General features: G+C 40.2%; 1 protein-coding gene across 3 annotated transcripts in view; it reads left to right on the top strand.

Annotated features, from left to right (window-relative positions):
- The window catches only part of TSNARE1 (t-SNARE domain containing 1), a 418,229-nt gene that overhangs the window by 207,827 nt on the left and 186,711 nt on the right, over positions 1-23,691 (top strand). For all 3 annotated transcript variants that reach the window (XM_088531270.1, XM_088531278.1, XM_088531285.1), the window contains exon 8: positions 10,229-10,396. In XM_088531270.1, coding sequence (XP_088387396.1) covers positions 10,229-10,396 — 168 coding nt within the window. The remainder of the gene's footprint in view (positions 1-10,228; positions 10,397-23,691) is intronic.

Raw genomic sequence — 23,691 nt, 5'->3', positions numbered from 1 at the left:
TTCCCTTTAGTTGATTTTTTTTTTTTTTTTTAGGTTATCTACTCTTTAGGAGTTTTAGACCAGGTTGGTTGCTTTTGTCTCTGGTCAGTGAAGAGAATCAGACTCAGCCTTTCCTGCATTATGGGTCTGGAAGAGGTTGGATGATGGCCTCCTGAGCAATCCCCATTGGTGTTCATGGACTGTAGAGGGAGGATTATTAGGGGGATATGTTAGCAACCATCTGAGCATTTCTGTAGAAAAGGTCGTGCTTTCTCTATTTCCTTAAGTGTGTTTCTTTAAGAATTAATGTCACACCCTTTTTGATTGCAAAAGGTCCTTTCTATGTAGTCTATGCTGCGCAGCGGTGTGTGATAATTGGGCATTTAAGAACACAACTACTAGAATCAAATGCTGATTTTCCCAGGACTCCTGCTTTCCTCTCAGCCTATTCATGGCCAATAGTGCTATTGTGTCCCACAATCTCTAACATAATAAGTTTGGAGGGAAAGCTAAAAAATGTCTGGTAGAAAGCATGGAGAGGCAAAAAAAGCACATTTTTTTTTTAGGTTTTAGGCTATACGCTTGCTGATCAGTACAGTCCTTATCAGCTGCTGAAGAGACATGTCGCTTTAAAGACCTGAAGGAGTTCTCTCCTTTAGCAATGTTTGGTTGCCACAGAGAGAAGAGAAAATACAACATGTAACACTAAAAAGGCAGTTCATTCAAGCTGAGTTGTTGCTGCCTTCATTTGCCAACAGGGTGGGTTTTGTGCTTGCTCCTATCTCCATCTCTAGTGAAAACAGAGGAAAAAGATCCATCTGCCTATTTTAAGGTCATCTGCACAAATAACTGACATGGAATAAGCAGCACTCACATAAACCACTAGCCAGGCCAACTACAACATGTCTAACGTGAACCTCCCAGAACTCTCCCCAGTTCTGGTTAGTTCTGGTCAAAAAGGTTGGTGTAGTGCGACCTCCCTAAATATATACAGCTTTTCTCATACTTGATGAAAAGAGAAGCCAGGGCAAGCCCTGTTCTTTCAGTCTCTGTTGATCCATTATAGCCTGCTGTAGAGCAGTGCTGCTAGATAGTCCCAAAATAAATTTCTAATATTTTCATTTCAGTTCACTTAGTGTCTGCAGTCTTACTGCAGGTGCTTGTCATCTTGTATCTTTTTAACATTTTTATTACCTTTGTTTGTATTTTAATTAAAAACAAAAAAGTCCTAAAGAAAAACAATTAAGATTTTGTGCATAGTATTAGTATAATACCTAACAACCAGCTGCCTGCAGTCAGACTTTGATCAATAGGCTTTACTGTAGCAAATTAACAGGTAAATGAAAAAAAAAAATGTTTTGCATGGCATTGAGGAAGTGTGAACTTTTTTTTTTCCCTCTTCACTCATCACTGTTACACACATATGAAGGATCTGTAGAAGATACTTTCTAATGTAACTTCCCAGCTCCAAATTTTGATTTTTTGTGTCTCTATGCAGGTTCTGTTGAAACCATGCCATGCCATGCCATGTCTGCTGCCAACTTCATACTTTCTTGTAGTGGGTATTTAGACAGGTCCTACCATAGACTGCATTGATTGACTTGTTCTTTATTGACAGAAGATAACTGTAGGGTCACCTCCTCAGATGAAGACACCACACTGGATATACCAGTTAATTACTTGGACAGACTCCGCCTGCTTCTGAGTCCTTTGCTGGAGCCAGCTGGTGAAATCTTGATGCATCCAAGGTGTCTCATGGAAGGGTTTTGTGTGCGGCCAGCAGTCTGTGTCCCCATCTGTGAGAGCGAAGACTGGATTTCAGCAGTTAAATGTGACTGCTCATGATAAACCATGTTTATCATGATTGTCCTACTTTGGGATCAAGCTTTTGAGAAATAGCTGGACTGTGCAGACACCGTGAAATAAGCAGTTTTGTTACAGAGCAGTCACTAAATGAAGCTGTTTCTCAGTCCCAAGCTGCAAACATTTGTTTGCACCCTGAGCAGTCCAGTGAATCCCTGGCAGAGGCCAATAATGAAAAGAGATTTAAAGACTTCTGTCAAAAGGTTTCTGTTTTGTAAGAGTCAACCATGTTTCTGAAAAAAAAAAAAAAAAAAAAAAAAAAAAAGGTGGCTAAGAATGCCTATAAACCTGAAAAGGAGGTTTAACAGGAGTAACTCCCCTCTAAAGTGCATGCCATAAAAATATACTCTGGTTTTACCACTTGCATGTGGATCCAAATGCTCCATTCTGCAGTAGCGGCTATTAGGATGCAGTAAATCCAGTCATTTTGATGCCTTCCATGTAATAAAACCTGCCTGGGGGCGATCTTGTGCAGTGTGCTCTAGATGACCTTAATTGTGCAGGCGGCTTGCACTAGATGATCTCCAAAGGTCCCTTCCAACCTGGTTCTGTGATAGAAAACCAGTCGTCTTTTTGAAGGAAAAAGTCATACTTCCTACTTGGTCACCTCTCTGTGCTATGGAGTTTCATTGTGCCCGTGTCGGAGGTTGTCTGTGCTTCAGGAAATTAAACCAAGTTTGGTTCTCACATCCACAGGAACCCAGAAGACTTCTCCCTTTTTGCAAGATCCAGATATTGATGAGTAAGCTGGTGACTTATTACCCTTCTTATTTTGCCTTTCTAGTAGAAACTTGTGCAGCAGCAGCTGCGTGACACATCCATGGGGAAGCACAGAGTGCGTGGTTCTTCCATGGTCCTTTAACCCTAAGGCTGGGTGCTTCAGACATGCAGTGAGCAGGGGAGCTTTCTGCCTAGCATCAGGATCCAGGAGAGATGTAGAGTAGAGCTTTCAGCTAGTAGTTCCAGAGAAAACAGGATGCCACCAACAGAGAAGTGGAGAAATGGAGAATTATGAGGATATAATTCAGTTACGAGGAGCTTCCTGAAATGTGATGCGATGCTGTAAAAGTGCCAATGAATGTTTACATTTGTGACAAACCTTGGGGACATTTATCTACCTGGTTCGCGTGTACACAGATGCCACTGACTAGTGACAGCACAGGTAGTCAGCTTTAGAAGGAATGGGTTTATACATTTATGATCATACTTTAGACATTAGATAGAACGTATTTTAAAAAAGGAAAGGAATTGCAGTTTCAGAGAGGGAAAGGTGTATCTATTCATTGCCATGTTTTCTTTTCATCTGAATGGCCACAGGGCCATCTTTTGGCATAGTAGATGAAACAGGGAAAGATAGGAGGACTGGAAGTAGGAGCGGGACAAATTTCACCCTTCAATCCCTAATGGAGCATCTGTATGAATTCTGCAGGGTAAAATAAGTGACAAAATGCTGCTCTGATGATTTCCTGAAGTTTTTTTTCTGGAAGATGATGTTCCTTACAGTTGAAACTTCTGACATCAGGCTCTGCTCAGTGTCAGAAACCATTCCCCTCATCATATAAACCTGGTGAGAAGTACATTCCTCTTAGATTTGGGCTTCACCATGGGATGAAAGTATACTCAGTACTTCTTAAAAGTGTGTTGGATATCACAGAGCTAAAACTCAAGCCTGTGGCTTATTTTCTTTTCTTTTCTTTTTTTTTCTTTTTTTTTTTCCTGATCTACCACAGGCGTGTCATTTAATTCTCCCACCCTGAGTACAGTAAGATCGACTCTGAAATATATCAGCCCTAGGTGCTAAGGTCAAGATTGCTAGGAATGAACTTGGTAAAGTAATAAAGCCTTCAAGGGAAAAGAAGAAAACAGTAGGAGGTATGAACTAGGTACCCTGTTACTAAGTCTCTTCTAGTTCCAGGAAACCAAATGGATTTTCTTGGTCTTTATTACTGCAGAGACTTGAACAATTAAATTTAGAAATACTGAAAAATGAACAAGCAGAATACTTTCTGGTATTGCATTTCCCCTAAACTAGTAATTTCTTGTAGATGCCATAGCAGGACGCTGGTAGAAATGATATTTTTTCTTCCTTAAGGAAGGTCTACATCATTCAAAAGTAAACAGCTTGATCAAGAGTGAAGACAGGCACATGTGAGAGATTCTGTTTAATTTAAATAAAAATGTACTTCAACACTCCCCTTAATGCTATTTTTCCATGCTGTATTTTTTACTTCTTCTCACAGTACATTGGTAGAGAGTAATCACATTTATATAATTCAAAGTAAATGCTGGGTGCATTTCTGTTTTTGCCCATGTTGGGGATGCATGCAGAAAGAATGGAATACACGCCACTTAAAGTTGTCCTTGCTCAGAATCTAAAACTGGTATCGTTAAATGTGCCCAGAGCTTGGGTGAAAGGAGAGAGCAAGTAATGGTTAACTTCTGGTAGGATTTCTTCTCTCCTTTCTGTGGGGAGCTCCTCTCATAAGATAACAGAGCTCAGGTTACCAATCACCACTGCAATCTTCTGTGTGAAAGATAATGCAAAGTTGTAATATCACTATTTCACTCCTCAAAAAGATTTAGAAGTCCCAGGCCGCTTGTTCTGTGCCTGCCTGAGGCTTTTCTACCTGTAATTGCTTTGGGCTTTTGCTTGGCGAGATACAACTCTAAATCTCATTGAGTCCACAAGGTTAGTTGTTTTGGACGGATGGTTTGAGAAAGATTATCTAATCCAATTTATCTGTCTTCTTAATCTAGCTGTATATTGTAGGTAGGCAAGCCAAACTGGCTCCTCTGTGCCATTTTTGTTCTGGACACCTTGCAGTGCCAACACTCTGTTAAAAATGTTTCAGACACAGGCAGGTTGTGTTATTGTGGCCGTATTCTGCGCAGTGATTCTCAATGTAAAGTATTTTACTGATCTTTAATGCAGGCTTTCTGGCCTCATTATTCTACATGCAATAAAATGTGAATCTCTAAGCCTGCTTGCTAGGGAGAATAGGGATATCCTTGTAAAGTGTAACCTGGCTGTTTATATGTCTATACATACTATAAAGCAGGAGATAAACATCTCTGCATTTGCATTTTGTCTGAAGGCTAGAGGCAAAATGTTACCTAAGGAGACATGATAGTTTGCAGGAGGTGTGGGAGGTACTTTGATTGCTGCTTGAGCTGGCCATATTCCTGCTAGAGATACAGGAGGCTCCTGAAGATTAGAGAGGCAGAGTCAACACGCCTCCCACGGGCTTTGGGTTTTCTTTGGTTTACTACCTGAGGCACATAAGACCTCTAAAATACTCAATTTTCATGGTTGCAAAAAAGATTTCCTTGGAACAACCTGCACTATGTAGTGCAAAATTATATCATGTGGGTGAAACTACTTTTTATGTGCTCGTATAAACCTGTGAATTTGTGAGATAAGGCTGTACCGATCAAAGGAAGGTTATATTCTGGTTTGGGCTGGCTTTGAACTGAGAGAAATGGTTCTATGTAACAGAGCACGTGCTAGACTAACTTAGACCTTGCAGGATGGTTGAAACATTTTTCAATCCTGAGTGTCTTGCAGTCATGTGAATATAAGGAAAAGCTCTAAATGCTTAAAATGTACATGCAGGTGGAGAAGGACTCCGATAAATATTACTTGGGTTCCTTCTATTTTCCCAGAATTTGTTCTCCATCCAGTTATGAGACATATTTTGTTAGCTTTCCCTCTTTTGCTGGTACCAACAGCTCTGACACATCCATCATTAGGGACAGTGAGGTGGGACCCATCAGTATACTCTTCCCATGTTTTCATGCACTGTGAAAGATCATATAGATCAAGGAGTGCTGGCATTTCCATTTATCCCCTGGTCTGTGTACAGCCTATTCAAGGAACTGTATTCACCATTGAGATGGTGGTGTTTAAACCTTAGAAAGATTTATATCAAGGTGAAACAGTTTGGGATGTGAGTAGAGGCTGTGTCAAATTCATGGATAAGCTTCCTGCTGGATATTGGTAATGATATTAGTTCGGAAGTTGTGAACAAAAATGCTTTCTATTCAGGGAAACAAACTCCACAGCTTGCCAATTTGAAAGTTTCTAAGCCTGACTTCCATGACACAAGTCCTGATTGGAATCAGAGTGGGTGGAGATGGGGCAAGAAAAGATACTTGTTGTCTAATTTAGGTGCTGAATGCAAAATATTTATTTCCCCCTTTCTGAGCCTAAAGTTAGAGGTGTCTGATATCTACCTTAGTGCTTCATTGCCTTGTCCTGGTCAGTTGTGGCATTCATTTGGTGGAGAAAGTCCATACATTCCAATAAATCTTAATTATTTATGCATTACAGATCCTTTTGGAAAAACTATGAGAGATCCTCTTCATAGCAGACGTTGGACACCATAATTATCAGACTGGTGATAACCTGAGCTGGAGGGAGCATATCTGTGTGTGTGTCTCGCTTTTTCCCACCATCTTTTAATTTTTCTCCATTTCTTCAAGGTTTTAAGATCATTTAAATTACTGTGTACACAGAGAAGAAATCATGTGTGTTAATGTACCCTTTTTATGGGGAGTTAGGCAGGAGCAGGACTAGGAGGAGGTAATCTTCAGAGGAGCCTCAAGTACAAAGTTTCTATTGCAAAGAATTTACTAGTGATAAAGTGCAGATATTGGCAGAAGTTGTGTCTGTGCAGATGAAACTTTTTTTTTTGACCTGCTTTCTCTATTTGTAGAAAAAATCTGATAAGAAAAATAAAGCTGTAATCAGCAAAGATTTTATCTCACTGAGAAGATTTTATCCAACAGAAAAACAAAATGTTATGCCTGGGCATATTATTTTTGGTTTTCATGAAAAACAGCAAAATCTGACCCACAGTCCTAAGAATTTATTTTGAAAAGAACTACTGAGCATATCAGATGTATGCAACTTTTTTCTTCCCCCTTCTATCATTTCTTTCACAGGCAGAGTTTGGTTTACAGATGCATCTTGACAAAAATCTTCTACAAGCAAATTTCAACAAAAGAGCCATTTCAAACACATCCAATTAACAATTCATGAAAGGAAATCCAACACAAAATTACGCAGAGATTTGCAGGTCATAAAATTTGGCACTAAATCAAATTTTACATGGAAATGCCTGTATATGAAGCTAAGGCCTCTTATAGTGTATTTTCCAAAGAAGCTTTATCTGTGGAGACTCAGTTGCGTGCCCTCCATCAAATCTATTCTTGCCTTAAATATATATATATTTTTTTTCATATACAGCAATGAGCAGTATCTAATAGTCCACTGATAAATTCAGTTATATGCCTTCATAATCAAAAGTTTTAAAAATCACTAGAATTCTTCATCCTTTCAAATACAAAGTCAAAGAAAATCTCAGACCCCACGCATCCACGGTTCTGGGTTCAGAGTCACTGATCTCTACAGTTGTGGTTGGATTTTCTTGAAAATTTTTAAAAGGTTACAAAATCTTGTAATTGTCTTCAGAAGCTCTGAAGTAATATAAATTTAAAGAAGAATGTTTGTCTCTGGACCATTAGACACCTGAATAGCTAACTTTTTGAAGAAATGACTAAACGACATCACTAGCATTGCAGGAGTTGTGTTAGGGCTTTTTGTTTATTGTTATTTATTTACCAAAAGTGGAGATCACAGATAGGAGCTGACAGGTGTCAAGACAGAGTGTACTTATGCTACAACCGTGGTGTTATGCAGACTAATGTCATCTGAGGACTGGCTCACATTTTAATCCTGTTATATCAGCACACTATGGGAAGCATTTAATAACTCGAAAATTGCTACCTTTTCCTGGAATCCATATCTGGGTGGGAAAACATGGATTTAGGTATCCATTCATGTACACTTAGTTCCATGGTAATGCATCATTCATGTGAGCTACTAAAAAGACCTGATTAAATCACTCTTTTTCAGCATCTTCAAAGGCTGGACACGTGGGCCCTATATGGCCTTGTGCTAGTGTATGTCCTGTTTTGCCCACTCATGGCATGGAGACCTCTGTCACCATAAATGAAGCATCAGAATGCCTCTTTTTTTTTTTTTTTCTTGAGTCTATTAATATATACTTTAGACAGTGAAGCACTTTACCAGAAAACTTAGCGTCCAAAGCAAATATTAATTGGTGAATAAAGCATTCCTGAACATTCATAGAATCATAGAATGCTTAAGGTTGGAAGGGACCTCTAGAGGTCATCTAGTCCAACCCCCCTGCACACGCAAGGTCACCTAGAGCACGTGGCACAGGACTGCATCCAAATGGGTTTTGAAGATCTCCAGAGAAGGAGACTCCACAACCTCTCTGGGCAGCCTGTTCCAGTGCTCTGTCACCCTCACTGTTAAGAAATTTTTCCTTAAGTTCCTGTGGTGCTTCAGTTTGTGGCCATTACCTCTAGTTCTGTCAGTGGCCACCACTGAAAAGAGACCAGCACCATCCTCTTCACTGCCTCCCTTGAGGTACTTACAGACACTGATCAGCTCCCCTCTCAGCCTTCTCTTCTCCTGGAGCATTTTAATCCTATTAGAATGTGTATTCTAAAATGTAAACTTTAACCTAATTTTAAATGATGATTTTCTTTTTATAATACATGCTTTCTTTGTAGATAATAGATCTCAGGGAAAGAGGAGGGGAAGCAATGTAAGATATTAATGTCAAAGATTGCATCTTCTGTTTATACTTTCGAGAGATACAAGGATGCTTACAGCTGATTTTTATGCAAACATCCATCTCCTCCACCATCCCTTTTCCTTCATCATATATTATTCTTGCCTGCAGTTAGCTGATGGTGATACTAATAATAATGAATGACTTTGATTAGGCTCCTGAACCTGTATTTAGGCAACTACAAAAGTCTTTTGGCATCTAATTTTTTCAGATGTTTTTAAAGAATTAAGTATGAGTTTCCAGATACTTAATATGCATCAAAATCTATCCAGTTGGGCTGTCTGAATGCCCATTGTAAGCGTTCAGTATTACGTTTTTCCTCCATGCCACTTTCACAGTTCCTGCAGGGCAGATCTCTAAGAAAACAACAATAAATAAGATGAAAACACATAACAAGTTTTTTTTTTTTCTCCTTCATCTCTCTGTACCAAGCACATGTGGTTCTGCTTTCTCATTCCTTCCTAGGTGATTTGACATCATTTGCATCGCAGCTTCCCTTTCAGCCCTGCAATGCTCTGTGCCCTTTCAGCGAGCTCCTACACAGCCTCAATTCCTGTTCACTGCATGGGAATTGAGGGCAGTGGACAACTGTTGAGAACATAGCCATAACAAGAAAGAAAAGACCTTTATTTCTCAAGCATAACCACTTGAAGAGCTTTAATTTTTGTGCTTCAGCTATCTCTGGATCCAGTATTTTTTTTCTATAATATTCAGGGAGATTTGGGACATTCAGATCACGAGAGTCAACTATGTGCTGTAGTGACTGATGTTTCTTCTTCCAACTTTAGAACATTGGAAACAGTGGGATCACTTTTTGTATTTCAACTTTTGATTATGTGTTAAAGCTCAAATCGAGGCTTGTTTAAACATGTACACATGACCCGTGTACATGTTTAAGTGAAACACTTAGGTAGCTATAGTACTGGAGTCTTCACTGTGTATATTTGAGCTCAGTCTGCTGATTGTCCATACCAACCTTGTGTTGTTTTGTTCTCTGCATCTGGGCTAGACTGAATCTACAATCTCTGTAGGCAAGAAGCTAATGGATTGGAGAAGGAGAAGACCTTGCTAAACCCTCTGCCCCATCTTCATTGTAGATGCAGTTGGCTTATGCTACTTAGTCCATCTTGGATCTGGACACAAATACAATTCCCAAAGGCAATGTGAATATCAGTTGCCAAGAAAACAGTCTGATGTATTAGTGAAAGCAGGTCAAGTAGAGGAAACAGAACATGAAATTGTGAAATTAAATGTTGATGCTCAAACTGATGACTACACAGCCACTTTACTTTCCCTTTTCTTTAGAGATTATCTCAACAATAAGTTACATTTTGTTATGTCATGTGTAACAAGTGGGATCATAAAGTTTTCAAAGCAAACACATAGGCTTTAAAAAGGTATCTAATTTCAGAAGAGTTTCCAGTACAATCAGCAAGTTAAACATGTCCTTTTTCAGACGTACATGAACACTTTTTTTCATCAGACTTCACTAGGACTGAAATGTAAATAGGAGCGGATCTGGCTTCAGCTCCTTGCTTTAAGACTTGATATGTTTCTCTTGTTTAGCTAGTTCTCCATGATGGATCATTCTGATTTCCTGTATTAACATTTACTCTAACCTCTTCACCTTTTTGCATGATTTATGCAATCTGTTATATTATTATTTTCCTTTCCTGTATGAAGTGATGTTTTCTGTTTTTTTTTCCACTTTCTCATCTCAGCAGAGTCCTAGGACCCCATTCTCTGACCTACCTGATGATGAGAAGATCTTTAATGGAGGAGATGGCACGTGGCAAAATCAGAACCAGGATCAAGCCTTGCTCTCAGAAATTACAGAAGAGGATCTAGAGGCCATTCGTCAGCGGGAAGAGGCCATTCAGCAGATTGAGGTCAGTAGCCTTCTCTAGTCATGGGCTTGCAAGCCCAAGTGGTGCTTCTTCATGCTCTGGATTGCTCAGCATGAGGAAGGAATCACAGAATCACAAAATGGTTGAGGTTGGAAGGGACCTCTCGAGATCAGGTAGTCCAACCCCCCTGCTCAAGCACCTAGAGCACAGGGCACAGGGTGTCATCCAGGAGGGTTTTGAGGATTTCCAGAGAAGGAGACTCCACAACCTCTCTGGGTAGCCTGTTCCAGGGCTCTGTCAACCTCGCAGGAAACAAGTTCTTCCTCACATGGAGATGGAACTTCCTGGGTTTCAGATTGTGTCCCTTACCCCTTGTCCTATCACTGGCCACCACCGAGAAGAGTTTGGCCCCATCTTCGTTACATTCTCCCCTCAGGTATTTATACATATTGATAAGATCTCCTCTCGGTCTTCTCTAGGCTAAACAGGTCCCGCTCGCTTAGTCTTTCCTCATAAGATAGATGCTCCAGTCCCTTAATCAGCTTTGTTGCTTGACACTGGACCCTCTCTAGAAGCTCCATATCCCTCTTGTCCTGGGGAGCCCAGAACTGCACCCAATACTCCAGATGCGGTCTCACCAGAGCTGAGTAGAGGGGCAGGATCAAGATCCCCTCCCTCAACCTGCTGGCAACACTTCTCCTGATGCAGGCCAGGATCCTACTGGCCTTCTTGGCCACGAGGGCACATTGCTGACTCATGGTTAATCTGTTGTCAACCAAGACTCCCAAATCCCTGTCTGTGGAGCTTCTTTCCAACAGGTCAGCCCATAATCTGTACTGGTGCCTGGGGTTATTCCTCCCCAGGTATAGGACCCAGCACTTGTCCTTGTTGAACCTCATGAGTTTCCTCTCTGCCCAACTCAAACGCTGATTTACCTACCTGACTGTACAACACCACATTTTTTTTTTTTTTTTAGAAATGGAAATTAGTGGTAGAATGAAGAATTAGAAATTGTTATAACCTCTAATGAAAATTGCAATAATTAATTAATGTTCATGGGCCAGTGTTTTTTCAATGTGTCTTCCATAACAGTCTACAGTAAAGTCATTTGAGTGAGCTTGATTTTGAAGCAAAACAACTCTCTTTGTTCATGCAAACTTGAAACTGGAATTTTCTATAGAGAAATGTTCAGCTTCAGCACTAGATAGAATAACAGGTAGATGGAAAGAGATAACTTTTAGAATATTTCTATATTTAGAATATTTTTAGAATATTTAACAAAGTATTTGGATGTTCTTAATATGACTTTTTAAAAATCATATTCTCTCTGCTCACTTTTTTTTTCCTAAGTGGAGCTATAAATAATATACGGAAAAAAAAGGAACAAAAATATGTCTTAATGAGTTAAACAACCCTCACTTTTCTTTACATACTTTTCTTTTAATACTTTTGGAAAACTGAGTTATTGAATAGAAACTGTACATGAGTGAAAAAAAAAGGAACATTTTAAATCTTTCTAATTTGTATGCTTTTACATGCCTAAACTCAAGATGAACCAAAAGAGAGGACTGCAGAATAAATCAGAACATTTAATTAAGGACTACACTTTGCCCTGTAATTAGATTGAGCTAATTTTATCAGAATGGATTTTGGTGTGATATAGCAGGAATAGTCATTCAGTTAACTGTGCAAGAATGGGACAAATGTTTCAGCTGTAGACTACTTTGAGGCTTTGACCTCTGTAAACAGGGATAACTGCATAATATTCAAAGTTGTAAATAGGAAATTTGGGTATTTTTATGGGACTCGATCTGAGTCAGTGTGTATACAATCTCTCCTACTGTGGGCTCTGTAGAAACAATTGAGATTTGTGCACTTGTGTGCATTTTTAGGGTGAAATTATTAAAGAATAGGCTAGCACTGACTGTCCTTGAGTGTGAGTTATCCTTTTATATTTGGAACATCTCTTTACTGAGTTCTTTTATTTATGAGTATCCACCAGGACCAATTCTAGGGAACTTTGCTATAAGAAAATCTTGTTTGTGGGTGTCCCTGCACTTTGGCTTTCAAGAATGATATAGTGATATGCTCATGGTCCATGGTCATGCTCTGCACCATGAGGCTCTACCTTGTTCTTGAGACAAGTCATGCTGTTTCTGCTATGTGTTGCACATCTCTGTTCAGGCTGGATGTTACTTTTCCACAGCTAAGGAAGCTCGGTGACAGCTGCTTGTATTGGAAGCTGAGGAGATAGACAGAAGGATTAAATAAATATTGTCCCAGCCCTTCTCAACTTCCAAATAAATGCTATGCTCTTATATTTTTCAGGTTGCATACATATTGATATGGTAGATGCTGCTTATCTTTCTGCCTCATATGAATTTTTCCCTGGATAACTTATTTAGTTTTTCCATTTAATGAGGTTCAGACCTATGCTTCCAAAGGATTGTGTGCATGTGTGCCTGTGTGGTTGGTTTTTACCTGTCTTTTTTCTCTTTCTCCATCATAACTGCATCCATTTTGCATTACTGTCTGTATTCATCCTGTAAGGAGGGCCTCATTCCACATGCATTCTTTGAAATGCAGATTAAACATTTCTCCACAGGAGGAAAATTCAGTAGCTGATGAATGAGTTTTGTTTCTTGTCATCACACTGCAATAAACAAACATTTAGGCCCCATAGTATTTCATTAATGTCTTTTTTGAAAGAAATATAACAAAAATGAAATGGATTTTTGGACTGTTTCTTACATCTCTTCAGATGTGTTTGGATAAGCAGCTGATGCTTTAAATTTTTTTTGTTTGTTTTTCTGTTTGTTGGTCTACATGAACATTTTCTTGTGAAAGGACTGATGTTGCACATCCAAACTTCCCTTGTTTCATTAGAAGTTGTGTATATACAGAGAAAGGATTCATTGAGCTCAAAATCACCCTTGCCACCCCTTTCCAATATATTTTCAAACCCAGTAAGTGATCAAGAAGGTTAAAATAAAACATTATTCCTAACTGTCAAACTGTCAGCTAATAAACTGAATTTATCCCCAGACTGATATATAGCATTTGTTCTCCTATGCTCTTTGGGGAACAAAATAAAGGAGAGAGATATGCAAAACATGTCTAATGAAAGTACATTGGTATTGCTGGAAAATTTTAGCTTTTTGGAGTAAAACTGGGTCATGTAGACCATAAGCAACACAGAACTGGGCACATCACAGAGCAGAACAGTGCTAGGATGTTGTTCCTGTGGAGTCACCACAGTGATGCTGGGTGGTACTGGTTGGTACTGGTTCCAATGCTGAGCCCTTTTTTGAGATGACACCGAATTTTAAAGAACAGATATACCTTTTCCATTGTCAGAATGTGAGGAAATAAATTCTCCATTCAGCGTATGTGCTGAGAAAGAGATATAAAATTTGCATCCATAATAGACATCTTAATGGTCCAATAACTGTTCTCCCATTGAATGTCTTCCACATTCCCAGAATCTCTTCAGAGATCCAGGTTAATGGGACATTATTCCTTGTCATGAGCATCCCTTGCAGAGCATTTCAGTGTTCACAGTTTCCACCTTGAAGGATTGCAGCCATGTCAGAAGTTCAGCTAGCTGTTCATTTCATTTCAATGAGCTGCTTCTGCTATTGCTTTCAAATTAAAAAAAGAGAAATCTGTGAGGAAGATGTCTCACCAAAGCCTTAGATTTTGGATAAAGATCTTTACTGCTTGGAAATGTCAAAATCTGGTAGGACACAGCAGCCTTGACACAAGTGTTATTTCTTAAAATATTGCTTTGAACTGTTATATAAAACCTATTTTAACTTGAACTGTATTGGCGGTGAATAATAGATGCCATAACAACTTTATTTATAGCACTGTAAAATGTGCTATCGGAAATACAGGAGTTGAACTGTAATGTATATTGTCAGTGCTCCGTGCTGGCACAAATTCTGTCATAGCAAATATGTAATTTAGCACCTTGTGCCTTTCATTTGCACCTGCAATCAGATGAGAAACAGAAAGAACATAAAGTTTGAGAGGAAATAGAAAACCACTGAATGAAGAACTTGAAAATTTGCTCTCATGACTGGAGTCACCTATAGAAAAAGGATACTAAATGTTGTACTGATTCAGAAGGCTTCTGGTGATCCTCCTTATGTAGACTTGGTTCCTTCTAGAGCAGTGAGAAATGAGGAAGAGAGGAACTCATGCAGAAGCCGCATCCCATATCCTTGGAGTCTTTGCCTAGTCATCCCATCTCATCCATAGCCCTTCTTCCTTTCCTGCACAAGTCTTCTGTGCTTCCCAGGCTACTGACACAGCAATGGACATGGTCCTATCATGAAGAGTAGGGAACAGATGAGACAGAAATATGCCAATGAAAGGGCATACTTGGAGAGCAGAGCCTCCTGCTACTGGAAAGTGTTGTTCCCTAGAATAGGAGGTTCCACTTTATATATCTTAACTCCCTACACCATTTTTTTTATCTATCCCTCATAGCAAGAGCAGCAGCAGTAAGAGGTAAGCCTGGTACCTCCATGGAGGTAGGCATCTGCCCTGAAAACTAGCAGATGTCAGTTACTTTTCCACAAAATCACGATTACCAAAGTATTTAGCAATTAGGGAGTCAGTCATTCAGACCTAATGATTATAAGATAACTCTTGCTGAAAATCATTTTGATAATAGATCATATTTAGCTGGACAACTGTTGCAAACTGGAGACCATCAGTTTCAGAGGCCTATGCAACCATGGAGAATAGCCGGGTGGAAAAAGTGTTAGGAAGGCCTCCGGATAAATTAGTTTGTTAATTCTGCTATTAACTTCTTTTGTGTCCTGGTAACTGATCATACTGAGGTTACTGAGGAGAAAGTATCATCCTGTATCTCAGAGGAAACTGGAAGAATAAGTCATCTAATGGCCTCCTCCTTCATTTTTTTTAGAGAAATGAAGACAGGAAATCACAGGAAAGACTTCTCCTTTTCCCCCAACCTATTTCTGCAGGTTTCTTTTTCTTTTTTTCCTTTTTTTTAAATTATTATTATTGTTTATTTAGTGCAGAACTCATACATTACTGATGTGACGGAGCAGAAAGCAATGTATGGTCAGCAGAACTGGAGAGCTGGTGCTGTCTGCTGATGCTGTTCTGACTTGTGGCAAGTGATTATAGGCTGTTAATGCCTCCATCCACTTTGTAGCTATCAATCAGCTGAGCCCATCTTGGAGGAAGGAGCAGAAAAGTAAAGGAAAAGAAAGCAAAATAAAACAGTAGAGCTTCATTTTGACTGGTGGTTCTCTTGGCAAATGAGAACAAGAATCGCATAGACTCTGGCAACAGGTGTGAGAGAGATACTTTTATTTTTAGTAAAGATTGTTCCCTCTGGATCAGCACTGAGAAATGTTGATGTTCATTCCATATCTGTTTTGAAGAGAAATGCTAGGTGCCAGCCTCCACTTCTGTCAGTCAAGCATTTGTAATCAAACAGAAAATGAAATACAATAAAAATAAAACAGAACAGCCCCACAGAGTCTGTCAGAGTGTGTTTGTTAGTTCAAACATGTTCCTTGTTCCCTCATTATTACATATCATTTCTTGCTGAGGGGTGTTTTCCGTAAAATCTCTTCAGTGATGTTAGCAGTTTAGAAGGTTTAATGTGAGCTTTTTTATATTTTTCATCAGCTTGGTAGTCCAGAAGTTTGACTTATGAGTGCTCTGTCCAACTCTTTGCAGAGACTTTTTGACTTAAAATGATCTATAAATAACACAATATCATGACAGTACAGTAAGTGAAAAAAATCAGATTCTGCATGAGCGTGAAACAGTGTTCAAGTGCACTTGTTTGCTGCAGTGTTCTGGAGTCTAATTATCACGAGAGATCGATCTGCCTATTAGGCTGACTTGGACATCTCTGGGACTCAGTACTCAGTTGTTTCCTAAAGAATCCACTTGAGTATTTTGGCCACTCTTAATTTAAAATGACCTAAGCCATAGGCCTGCCACTATTTGTTTTGGGAGCCGATTTTATGGTCCAGCAGACTTCAGGGTTGATGAAATGCTTCCCTCTGTTCCTGCTAAAGATCCCTTTTCTCATTCGCAGATCTTTACACCTAGTAAAACTCTGTCGGGCCCTGTGAATAACTCTTCCTCCCCACTGGCATTTAAACTTTTCAAATACTAACAGCTATCCTCTTCATAAGTCAGTCTCCTTTGCTTTTCAATCACTTCAGAGCTCTTTTCTCAGTTCTTGAGCATTTATTGCTTCCTTTCTGCTGCGGCAGCATGTGGAACTGTACATAGGACCTTTCTTGCCCTGTATCATCAAAGTGATGCAGAAGAAATCTGAAGAACTTCTTTTGGGTCTGATTCAGAGGCTACAAGTACTGCTGGAAAGCCTCCTGGTTTATTTTGATACTACTGAGTTAAGCATTACCAAGTAACGTTTCCAGAGACTAGAATTCAGTTGCTACACTTTTAAGTTGTTATAGCATTTCCTGGCACACTGTTGACCCAGACAGACCAGCTAGCGCTTACTCAAATCATAGAATCATAGAATCATTAAGATTGGAAGGAACCTCTAGAGATCATCTAGTCCAATGCCCCTGCACACGCAGGATCACCTAGAGCACGTGGCACAGGACTGCATCCAAATGGGTTTTGAAGATCTCCAGAGAAGGAGACTCCACAACCTCTCTTGGCAACCTGTTCCAGTGCTCTGTCACCCTCACTGTTAAGAAATTTTTCTTTAAGTTCCTGTGGAACTTCTGATGCTTCAGTTTGTGGCCATTTCCTCTTATCCTATCACTTGTCACCACTGAAAAGAGGCCCAGCTCTCTCAGTCTTTCCTCATAGAGCAGGAAGGCCCCTGATCATTCTCGTAGCCCTGCACTGGACTCTCTTCCATAGTTCCACGTCCCTCTTGTACTGTGGGGCCCAGAACTGGACGCAATACTCCAGATGTGGCCTCACCAGGGCTGAGTAGAGGGGTAGGATCACCTCCCTCAGCCTGCTGGAGATGCTCTTCTTAATGCACCTCAAAATCCCATTGGCCTTCTTGTCCGTAAGTGCACACTTCTGCCTCATGGTCAACTTGTCATCCATCATGACGTCCAGATCCTTCTCTGCAGAGCTGCTCTCCAGAAGGTCAGTCCCCAGCTTGTACTGGTGTCTGGGGTTATTCCTCCCCAGCTGCAGAACCTTGCACTTGCTCTTATTGAACTTCATGAGGTTTCTCACTGCCCAGTTGTCCAGTCTGCCCAGGTCCCTCTGGATGGCAGTGCAGCCCTCTGGGGTATCAGTTACTCCTCCCAGGTTGGTATCCTCCACAAACTTGCTGAGGCAGCACTCTGTGCCTTCATCCAGGTCACTGATGAATAAATTGGAAAGGACTGGATTGAGGACTGACCCCTGGGGGACCCTGCTAGCTACAGGCCTCCCACTAGACTTTGAATGACTGATCACAACCTCTGAGCTCTGCCATCCAGCCAATAACCTATTGATACCCATACCAGTAACCTAATATATACCAGTATATACCGCTAACCTAATATTGATACCTTTGAAGAGTTAGCATGTTTTCTGAGTACTTTTGATGCAGCTACCCTGTTCAGAGTCGAAGAGGACTAAATAGTGAGGATGCAGATATGTGCATGTCTGTTTGATTCAAGTTTGGAGTACTGGTCTCAGTGTGTCCCATGTCCTTGTGTAGTTGGAGCCTTATTGATTTGATGATTTGATCACCATAATTTTCTTTAGTCTTCATTGACACTTAGAGAAGAGGAAGAATAAAGTAAAGGCAAATTCTTCAGGAAAATGTGCAAGCCTGAAGGCAAAATAAAGGATATATGAAAATAACAGCTGAGGTTCTTTGAAAGCACAGGGAAGCCTTAATCAGTATTGAGAACAAAAAGCAGTCCATCTCAGCAAACTCATGTAGAGATTGTTTTCCTAGCCTGTTGATTTGCTCATTTCTCCCTTATGTGTTCCCTTATAGTCTTTGCAAATTACTCATTGCTTCAAAGCTAAATTACTTCCTTTCCTCCTCAAAAATCTTCTCCATTAACTTCTGCATCCTTAGCACATTGACTCTTACATCCAAACCACCAGTGTTGTGCCAGTCAGCACCAGAAGGTTGTACTGAAGTTTCAAAGGAATTGTCCTGAATGTGCCAACACTGTTTCAGTTGTTTCACTGTTAATTTGACTCACTATGTTTCCCTCCAGCTCATGCTCTCTCAAGCATCCACCCTGGCCATGTACTAGTTCACTTCCAACTTTCTTCGTGGAGCAAGGCAACTTAGATTGTGTCTATATGTGTTTTAGTTTTTAAGATAGTCATTTTTGGTGAGAATCTCCTGCTGGTTGTCTTCACATCCCGTGTTTTAGTTCTCATCACAGCATGGTCTTAGAACTCCCTAACTAAATTCCCTTTGGAGATACTTCAGACATACTCCAAGGGTACACCTCATGAACTCAATAATAGGCATTCAGTCCTCAGGAACAGGCTATTGAGATCCTGTGCTAGTCCTTGAAGATGCCTTGCATGTTGGGTCCTCAGCAACAGCTCTTTTACTCTGATCTGCCAGTGTAGACACTGCCTTCCTCTTTTCAGAGGAAATCACTGAGAGAATAGTTTGCTTCCTGATCTGCTCCATCTAGGCAGTATGATCCCATATTGCCTGAAGTTTGGCTTTCTCCATGCAGAACTGTTCCATGCAAGCCATCATGCTAGAGAAACTTCACATCACACTACAAGAAAATTCTACGATAAGCTCTGAAACTCCTCTCTCATAGTATCTGGCACACCGTATGCAGAAGGCACACACAGGATAGAGGACCACATGGGATTCAGCCCAAATATGCCATGCAGTATGAGTACAGCCATGCAATATGAGTACAGCCCGCCTTTTCTGAACAGCGCTGGCCTTCCATGTTGTTCATCCAGTCGGTACAAAAAGCTTAGAAGTCAAAATACTTTTCCTGGTACAGATTGTGGACAACTCAGCAACAACCTGGAGTATGGACTAGGTAGCATTGCATACCAGAAAAAAAACAAACATACAGATATCACACACCTTCACAGAGTTCTTGCTCTATTTCCTTCTCTTTGCGTTTTCATTTTTTACTAAATACTGCTGCTATAAATATATTGATAATACATCCATCAGGCCCATAAATCCATCTGGATACAGAGGCAATAAAACAACACTGGCTAGTACACTGTGAAAAAAAAAAAATAATAATAATCACGTCCTTTCTACCCAAACATCCTTTTTACTAAGACTGCTTGCAAAGGTCCATTTTTTTCTTAGTGGCAGAACAATGATAATAGTAACTGACTAAAAGTGTATTACATCCTTACTCTGAGAAATGGCTAGAACTTGCATATTTTTACTATTCATGTTTACTTAAGAATATGACCTGGGATCTCACTTTTCAGGAGAATGCCATGTTTGGCAAAATACTTTTAAATAAACTGTAAATGTTTCTGCTATTTAGGAAAAGGAAATTTCCTTTTCCTAATTTTATTCCTAGCATCTAATCCAGAGACTGTTACTGTGAAAGAGAGTCTCCCCCTACACCCTTTATCCTTACACTCTTGGCCTTTCAATGAATTTGGATGAAGGAGTTACTAAAAAGTCTTGATTCATCAAATCACCTAAATATGTCTTAAGAGCTTTGCTGAATAGGCCTGGACACTAGTACACACTGAAAGTGATATATGTCTTCTGCAGAAGGAGGAAATACTGCTAACACACAAATTATTTGGTAATAACCCAAATTTCAGGCAGACACATATCTGCCTACCTGTGCATAGCAACTGAACTGAGTTAAATGCTCTATCTGTCTTACCTGTCAATGTGTACTGATAATGTAGAGCGCTGGAGAGATGTTTGGAGTGCTTCCGGTGAAATACTGCATAGCTTCTACATTTCTTCCTGATAGATTGTTAATATACCCTTTGTTAAAAAGATGCATTGCTTTCCTCCTCAATTTACTATACTTTTGCCTATTTTTCTGTTTCCAAATTATGACTGTCTCACTAATGGTAATGTCTTGCTCCTATTTCTGTTGGTACAGACAGTACAAACATCATATGCCTCATCAATACAGTTATTTTTGTGGATGCCATTTGCTGCCTTGAAGGGGAATTACCACTCTCACCTCTTACTTATGTTAGAGCAGTTCACTCTTCAGTACTGATTGATAACTATGCAGATCGATAGCTCATCAACCAACCATGAACTCCTAACATTGCTCTCAAGAGCTACTGCTGCATATCTGACTTGGTGCCCTCCTGGATGGAGCACCATGCTTTCTTTTCTTTTTGAGCTATAGCAAAATAACTTTCTGCAGTAGCCAGTTGCTGCAGATCACCCAACTATAAAGTAAGAAAGTTTTTTTGTTTGTTTGTTTGCTTAATTTCCCTATTTCCTGATGGCATCTGTGAGGCTTCACTAATATCCATGAAGCCATTTAACTCAGTGGGAAAGAAGAATTATTGAAGTGCATTCTTATGACCAAAATCTCCATTTCCCATTTACTCACTACCCTGTTTCTCCCACAATCTGGACTGGGACAATTCTGATCATTTTTTGTCTAAATTTATGTCTTGATCAGAAAAAAAAAAAAGAAAAAAAAAAGCTGATGTAGCAAAGAGCAAAGCCCTGAAGCAAGTCACCTAGGCCTGACTGGTTTGAAAGGGAGTCCTTCTTGCATAATTTAGAAGAGACAAGGGTGAGACCAGTGTCAAGTGTTGGTGTAAAGAGGTTACACAGGAAGGGGCCACTGAGAAGGCAATTAAAATCCACAATTCTCAATGAAGCCCAGCCTGTGTTTCCTTCTCTTTGCCAAAAAGTGCCTGGTTCTTTATAAACTAACCTTGACAGTAATATTCTTAGAGAAATCAGAGTAAACAGCACAGCAATCATAACGGTATTAATAGTGGCTGTCAAATTTTAGAGGCTGATACCCAAGACAGCATTATATTATGGCCTGCACTTTGCAGACTTATTTTTTACTGGATTCTTTAATACTTTTAATTATTCCTTTATGTAAGAGGATTTTATAGAACTGCATTTTTGTGCCAGTTTCAAAAGCAGGAAGGAGGAGATGCCTGTTAGTCAGCAGAAAATCCATGCAAGCATTCTTCTCAACTAGGGGCTTGCTTATCTTCTCTGCTAGGGGCTTGCTAGCTTTGCAGCTTCTGTCAAGCCAACCTGCTGCATCTCTGTGCCCCCATCCTCCCCAAAAGCATCTTCTTTTCCTTCTAGTGTCTCTGGTCCATGTATTCTCTTCTCTCCCTTCTCTGTTGATGCTGTCTGTATCCCATCTTGTCACCTTGAGATCCCATCCCACGACACCAAGGTTTATATACCTCATTCGCCATCCATCTTCCTGATGTGCTCCTCTGGATGCCATTTCCTTACCATATTGGATTGTTCTGTCCCTGTCCCAATCCAATTTTGGGGGAGGTCTCATTACGATCCCAAGAGCGAGATTAAGACACAAACGGAGTCAAATGCCATACAACCTTGTTAGCTTTATTCTCATATGCACAAAGAGGACAGAGAGAAGAGGAAGAGAAAAAGAAAGAAAGGTAAGCAAGCAAGTGGGAGAGATGCAACAAGGTTATAGTTACCATCACCACCAGTCCGGCTAAGTGTCGTTGGCTCTGCTTTGGTGCAGGTACAGGTCCCTCGGTGCAGGTGATGCTCAGGGACAGAAGGCTGTGCACACTGGTGCAGGTGATGTTCTGCACTCCTCTATGCAGGAATATGTAGTCCTTTTATCCCCCTTCTCAAAGAGTCCTCCCATTTTCTTGAAGTTTTCTGGTACGTGTTGTTTGTGTCATATGTGCTGTGTGCTTTGATATTCCTCTTCACCCTCGCCCGGAATACAAACTGCTCAGGTGGGCACTGCTGAGAATGTCATTGTTCAGGTCTCGCGCTGATATTCCCAGAGATAAGATGCCAGGGTTAAGAAGTGCAAATGGTGAGATATAATGTCCTTGTTTGGGTCTTGAGCTGGTCACAGGGCTCTCTGTCTGTGCCCTCAACTGCCACAATGTCCCTCTCCCATACACCAAGCTGACCAGACGTCCTATAGCCTTTATCAGTGTGATCTGACCCTTACTAAGGTCAGGGATGTATTAACTGAGATTCAACAGAGTGCTAATACATTGCTATGACTATTGATCTCACTGGATTAGCCCAAATAGATGTATCCTTTCTGAGCACAGATCAGGACCAGTTCTTAATGGAGTTTTGTTGGAACAAGAGCTTTCTCACCATCTTTATCATTTCATTACTCCAGAAGAGAAAAGAAGCCAGGAATGGAGAGCATAAAATTTCTCTGAAAAGAGTGAATAATGTTGCAAAAAGCATTTCTAGTGCTCAGTATTGCTGCATGTTGCTAGGTGCATAAAAGCTACAGAATTGCATGGTTTAGCTCTAAATGTTAAACCTCAAAGGCTTTTGTATATGCCTCTCCTTTCTGGAAATGCAGAAATCATGCAAGTAGCTGGGTTGATATAGTCTCTTCAGCTCTGTGTCACCTATATATGTTGAAAGTGAGCTCTTCACTAAATGTCAAGAAGAGCTCCACACTGGTGCCGCATATGTAAGTGTATAAGAATTTCAACCTGTGCAGTCTCTTCCAGGAGCAGTGTTGGGATGCAGAGGCACTGGAGTCAAGCATTTAGTGAAAGTTTGGTTGCTTTATTTAGGAAGAGGAAAAATAAACCTTTTTTTTTTTTTTTTAATTTGTCCTCTTGATGTTAGCAATTTTTTCTGAACAGAGGTTAATTATCTCTGGACCTAAGGGTGAGAGATCACTGTTGAAAGACGAGAGACAGGAGGCTTGGGGTGTGAAAGATGTCTTCATATCCAGCCTGGTTTTCATACCATTGCTCTGAACCCCTTGTATTGAGCTGTCAAGAGGGTAAATAGACCTTTTCTTTCTGGATCATTATAGGAAGTCTAATGAATGTCTAAAACTTTTTTTTTTCTTTTTTTTTCCTGAGTGCATGTAGCAGACAGGACTGTGTGTACACAGCAGTGCGTGTACACATCTTGCCTTTAGCTCTGGCATTGGCACCCCTGATTTTTGTCACAAAAGGCCCAAAGTCCTATCTTCCCCTGCCTGTCCCTGTCCATGCAGAATGCAAGGGACCGGAGCCACTGGACATTTCGTTACTGTGCTCAAAACCTCCTTTCACAACTGGGAAACTGAGACATTTTGAATTGCTTTGCTTTTGCCAGTGGAGCTCTGTAGAAATGTAAATTCCTTGCATAAGATCAGGGAGAGAGCCAGTATTAATGCCAGGATTAAAATACTACTCATTCC

Source organism: Tinamus guttatus, unplaced genomic scaffold (genome assembly GCF_059628265.1).
Source record: "Tinamus guttatus ecotype Peru unplaced genomic scaffold, ASM5962826v1 Tinamus_guttatus_pri_ptg000032l, whole genome shotgun sequence".
In the NCBI taxonomy this organism is placed as follows: domain Eukaryota; kingdom Metazoa; phylum Chordata; class Aves; order Tinamiformes; family Tinamidae; genus Tinamus; species Tinamus guttatus.
This window is presented reverse-complemented; position numbering and strand designations above follow the sequence as displayed.